This window comes from Aspergillus chevalieri, chromosome 2, assembly GCF_016861735.1.
Source record: "Aspergillus chevalieri M1 DNA, chromosome 2, nearly complete sequence".
NCBI lineage: Eukaryota > Fungi > Ascomycota > Eurotiomycetes > Eurotiales > Aspergillaceae > Aspergillus > Aspergillus chevalieri.
Genome location: NC_057363.1, coordinates 363,995 through 369,952, shown reverse-complemented (window position 1 = coordinate 369,952; position 5,958 = coordinate 363,995). Strand labels below are relative to the sequence as shown.

The window sequence follows — 5,958 nt, the reverse complement described above, 5'->3', positions numbered from 1 at the left end:
GGCTGGGAACCATATCTTCCATATGTTTGAAGCAATATATCCAACTAGGAAACCGATTTCTGCTCTTGGATGGGTCTTCTCTTTGCGTGGAATGCTTCTGATTCGACAGTAGGATAGAGCACCATACACACGAAGGTTTGCAAGGCTTGTTTTCTTCATTCTATCTCCTGCAAACTCATGGCGTGCCTCTTCCCAGGGCACTATCCATCGTTTCTCATCCTTCAGATAAGTGGGGATTCGGTTTAGGATCCATGCTGCAGCGCTAACAAACTCAGGCCATAGTTGTTTTGGTAGCTGGCCACCCTCAATCCGCAGGTGTCGGGCCATTTCAAGTATGACACCCCCTGACCGTTCAGCCGGTCCATTTTGTTCAGGGTGCCCTACAATACTGTGGGAAACAATTATACCACAGTTATTTAGAAAGGCTTCCACATTATCTCCAGCGGACTGCTCATTGTCATAGTGGAATGCTCTGATTGGTAAGTTCCACCAGTTCTTGACCAAAGCAATGAATTTTCTGACAGCTTCTCTACACTCAGACTTGAATGTATGAGTGTATAACCAGTGAAATCGGATGCCTTCAACATAAAAGTGTGTCATCCACTGATGCCCATTATATCCAGGTGAGAACTGAACCAAATCAAAATGGATTCGGCCACACCATCCAAATGTTTGTCCAATAGGACGCCTTGAGATCTGTCTTGGTGCATGAGATAGCTTGCAGACCTCACAAATACTTGTCTCTGTCGATTCTGGCGCGGTCGAATCTGGTAGTTCACCTTTGATTTTAACACCATCAACCATATCAGCTGCTTTCTGTATGACCTGTGGAGCAACATGTCCAAGTCTTCGATGCCATATCTCTGCAGGTGCTTCTGCCACTAGTGGCTGTTCAGATTTTCGGACTGCATGTGCATGACCTGCTGCTGTATAGGGTATATCAAATGCCCACAAGTTCAATGAATCGATTGGCTTAAGGCTAACCACTGGTGTACCATTAGGGTCACGAATGCAATCCCCATCCTCATCCCAACGGCCGCCTTTCTTCTTCAATGCTCCATATGACACAAGGTTGGTATGGAATCCAGGTGAATAGAGGGCATTGCTAAGTGTGATAGCTTTCTCTTTACCAGTTGTCGGGTCCACACCTTGAAGCTTCACTGTACCAAGTCCTTCTACTCTTGTGGTTGAGTCACCAGTCTTCAGGCTCGAACTCGTTGATGTATAGGTGACAAATCTGCTTCGGTCATTGCAGACGTGCATCGATGAGGCATTATCAAGGATCCATCGAGATCTAAGATCCTGGAAGCTCTCTGGAGCACTATTAAGTGCTGCTATATCTGTCGACGTGAAGAAGGATATCTGTGAGGGCAGAGCACTATTGGCTGACTCATTGGGCTTCTCTTCCTTTTGCTGCCTCTCATTATTTTCCTTGACTTTTGTCTCAATCCAGTCTTTCCATTGAGGATCATCCTTAAGGGCCTTATCCACCTTTTGCTTCTTTGCCTTCTGCACCGTCCAGCCCTGTGGGCGTATGGCTTCATTAATTATATAGCAAAGCCAGGGTTTATGTCCTCGGTTACCACAGGGGCACCAGCGCTTAGGGATCGGTGGCTTGTTTCCTTGCTTCTGTGGTGGTTTCTGCAGCTGGTCTGTTTCTGCCTCTTCAAAGTCCTGGAATGTCGAAAATGATGCTTTTGAGATAGTACTGGTTGGTTTCTGTGGCACCATCTCTTGGTAGAACCCTCGGAAGTTTTCAATCAGATCTCGAGTCTCCCAATCCTCATGGTTCATTATGATTGACTCATACTTCGCCTGCCACCAGGTAGGCAAGACGTCTTTCACTGCACGAAGGAAATCCTTGTTCGCACTCTTCACTTCAGGCAAATCTAAACTAACTGCTTGTTCCCTCAGAGTATTCCAGTCGGCTAGCCAGTGATTAATGTCAACGCCCTTTCTAGGCGGAGATGATGAGAACCACTTCCACTGAGCACGGATATCTTCCTCATATGCATTCGATCGGGCAAATCGAGTTGTGAGATAAACCAAACGTTCATACGGAGTCTCATAGTCAAGCAGGGAGGCATGGTGAATTGGATCAAGGTTAGTGATGATCCATTCGTTCACAGCATCCAAGCCCTTTGCCTGCTGCTCCCACTCCGCTAGATCAAGCTTATAGATGTCAAGCCGATCTCTCCATTCACGCTTAACACTCTCAGATCCACCTTCTGGGTATTGAGGCCTCTTCGGCTTGCGCATTGGCTGCTCGAGGTAATCTTCCTCAATCTGTGGGTTTACTAGGTCCCACACCTTCTTCTGGCGAGCAAATAGCTTCACTCTTGCAAACCAGTTTCTCCATTGAGGAGAGTCCTTCAGTTTATCGCCCTTCATGGCGGAGACCACACTGTTTGACTCCATGGTTTTATGAATCCACTCTGTTTTGTAGGGGTTCAGTTGCTCGTTGCTCAACTTGCTCAGGGGTAATCGTCCTATAACACTCGCTACCACAAGCCTATGTGTATAGCTTCAAAACTGACGATTTCGGCGGCGAACCGGGCTCATAACTGTTGGAACCCAGGGTGTAGTGGACATATGGCTCAACCAATGGAATCGCAAAAGAGGTCTGTCTTGCTATATAGCTCCTATCTGGCAATTTTATGAGGGGCAAGCTGACTAATACAAAACAATCGGCAATTTAGATAGTCCACCTCCGAGCTATGGATTCCGACAGGACATTTCAAATGGACCACATACGCTAATTATACCATTTGAGGCTTTATTTTTACACTCCGCAGTAGCATGATTGAGATACGAAGGTCGAAGATTTTTGCAGCCAGTGTTATTCTATCTAAACAAGACTCAGTCACCTTCCTCAATTGTCTGCTGATGTTAAGGGATCCTTCAAAGACTTAGTACTTTGAACTTTGAAGATTTCACTGTTCGCAAAGATATCCGAAATTATCAGAAATCAACATAATTGCAATATGCAACTCCTCGATTTGCCACTTGAGATATTCCGTGTGATTCTGGGCAAAACTGTTTCAACCCTCTATTGCGAGGAGCTGATCCGACTCCAACTAGTCAACAGTAAACCATCCAAATATCAACTTCCTAAGTACAATATGCTAATACAAGCTTAGAGTTCTTTGCCAGAGAAGTCATTGTTGCTACATGCTCTACACACCATTTCCGTGATAGTGGATGCTGGATGCCTTTTGCCCCGTACTATCTCCAAAGCAAGGCACTCACTCCAGGTTCAATGAATGACTATTTTGCCCTCACGGTGCGAGATACAACCAACCAGATGTTGGGATACCTTGCTGGGGATGAAAATCAAAGGCAGCAGTTATCCCTGGCTATCTCGCGTGCAGCAATCGAATTCAAGGCACCTGGAATATACTCCTCTTTAACGAACGCTGAAACACTTCAACCACAAATAAGTCAAAGAAGTGATGCACAAGAACACCTTCTATCTGCTGCAGCAGATATTGGGGATCTAGCACTTGTTCAGCATCTCGCAAAGAGTGTGAATGTGAACATTGGCAGTTATGTATTTGGAAAGCCCTTGCTGAATGCTGCGTGGAAAGGTCATCTCAAGATTGTTCAGTTCCTTTTAACCGAGGGTGCGGATGCTGAGGACGGCGTACAGCCCCAAACTGAACAAGATTCACGAAACGGCCACGATGAGAATGCAATGGAGAAGATAACTGTTGAGTTTGAGAATCCAAGGCCTGGTACTGCTCTAGAAGCTGCGGCGCTGGGTGGGCATGAACAAGTAGTGCGACTACTATTTCAACCAGATGCCAAAGTCTCGAGGTCAAGTTATAGTTACTTCAAAGCAATCACATATGCTGCTATGAGTGGCAATCTTGATCTCCTTGGGCTAGTAAGTGAGGAAGCAGATTTCAGTACCCTTTCTGAGATAACAACTCAGGAGCTCTGGAACCATACACTTAAAGGTGCAGCGTGGCATGGAAGGACCAAGACAATACCTTTCCTTTTGAAGGCAGGAGCGCACATTAATCATGAAGAGCCATTTGAAAGAGGTTGGACTACAGCATTGGGATTTGCGGCATTAAGAGGCCATAATGACACTATTCGATTATTGTTGGAAAAGGGCGCAGCTGTGGATGGCGGACGAAGGTGTGAAGAGGGACCGATTTCACTAGCAGCACATGTTCATGGCTTCCCTCGAACCGTGGAGTTGCTACTAGACAAAGGGGCCTCGGTCCATCCGATCAAGTCAAGGCTGTTGGAACAGGCAGTGATGTACTCCCCACCAAGTGTCGTCAAAGTATTGCTGGAAAAAGGCGTACAGAGGAGACGTGAAGATGGGGGAGAAGCAGCTTTAGATATTGCAGTGGATGAAGGGCGTCAGGATGTAGTGGTATTGCTTAAGTTACATGGTGTCACACTTGAGGCATGAAAATAATCAAGGACTCCAGGTTATTTATACCTTATCTATAATATGAGATCTCTTTACCAAATTTATAAATCGCTGGAAAGTTATTCATTCAACTTACAACTTTCATGTCTAGGTATTAAAAAGGTATGCATCTTCATGAATATTGCTGATTTTCTTTTCATTTATGGCTGATATTGCAAGCAAGAGCCCCATTCCCACTCAACTTGATCTTTACTTTATACAGGATTTTGGTGGCATATTAGTGGTTTGGAAAAAACAACTCCTCAGTGGCGAACCCCCCCCCTACCTTCTGAGCGAGTTCCCGCACTGCGGAAAACTCGAATCTTATATTTAACTTCACGCGGAATTAATTGACACTACTTTCAACGTTGTTCTCCCCAGTTGTCGCTGGCAATGGGGGTGCAAAGAAGAAAGGGGTGGTCGGAGCCGCGTCTCCGTGGCCTGACCACTCATACAACCATAAGGACCACGACCAATGCGCCCATGCAGCTGCCATCCTCACAGAAACGGCAGAGCTGAAGCAAATTGCTGACCGGACCCAGGGATTGCCTCCCAGGGATCTAGTCATCCGGTTTATGAGTTCGGTTGAAGACCTTGCAGCAAAGGTGCGCGACCGCACCAGCAACAATGGTAGCGAAGACCATGACGGCCAGAAAAAGGTGCTTGAACAAATCCAAACCATGTTCGATAAGCAGACACAGGAGATGAAAGCTCTACAATGGCAGCCCCCAAAAGTAACCAGCAGCCCCCCAGCATCTAGTCCCTCCGGCCATGCAAAATCGTTCCGGGATGCGGCTCTAGCAAGTCACCTGACATCAGCAAAGTCTTCTTTGGTCTCGGGCTGGATGCAGGGCAATACCAACGGATCTGTCAGTACAAATGGAACACTAAGCACCTCCCCAAGCAGCCCAGCAACACCATTCCCACTGAAAACAGACCTGGAGATCCATATCTGAAGCACTGATCGCCAAATTATTGACCCATTGCGCCACCAGAAGGAGGCCAGGGTCGTGGAGCGAGCAAACCGTGCTATTAAAGAATCAAACAACAATATCATTGCCCACCGATCAGTCTCTACAGGCCGCATCCTGCCCAGTGGAGACATTATCCTACGTGCAGAGAGCCTGGAAGATGTGGAACAACTAGCTAGAGCAGCAAAAGACTGGTGCCTTGCCTTTGGAGACAATGCAACCATCAGAAGGAGGACTTATCGTGTTGTCATGAATGGCGTCAACTGCCAGCTTGACCTAGCAGCTGCGCCAGCTTGCATAAAGGCTGATAACTTAGGGCGTCTGGCCTCTGCCCCCACAGTTATTACATATACTGGATGGCTTCTCGGCCCCCGGCACATTGCAGAACACAAACCAGAAACATCCAAGCTAATTGTTGAGTTCGATAATGATCGAGCTGCCAACATTGCCATACTGCTTGGCCTGGCACTTAATGGCCGTGACCACCCATGTGAATACTACGACCAGACTCATCGGATCCAGCAGTGCTTCAACTGCCAAGCATATGGCCACATAGCCTGA

At 46.8% G+C, this 5,958-nt stretch overlaps 1 protein-coding gene across 1 annotated transcript; it reads left to right on the top strand.

Annotated features, from left to right (window-relative positions):
- Positions 1 to 2,984: 2,984 nt before the first annotated feature.
- Positions 2,985 to 5,958, top strand: ACHE_20128A (ankyrin repeat domain-containing protein; the record flags this gene model as incomplete). Its single annotated transcript, XM_043284395.1, has 4 exons — positions 2,985 to 3,087; positions 3,141 to 4,373; positions 4,808 to 5,295; positions 5,422 to 5,958. The coding sequence occupies 4 exons, from the start codon at positions 2,985 to 2,987 to the stop codon at positions 5,956 to 5,958; spliced, it is 2,361 nt and encodes a 786-aa protein (XP_043133192.1).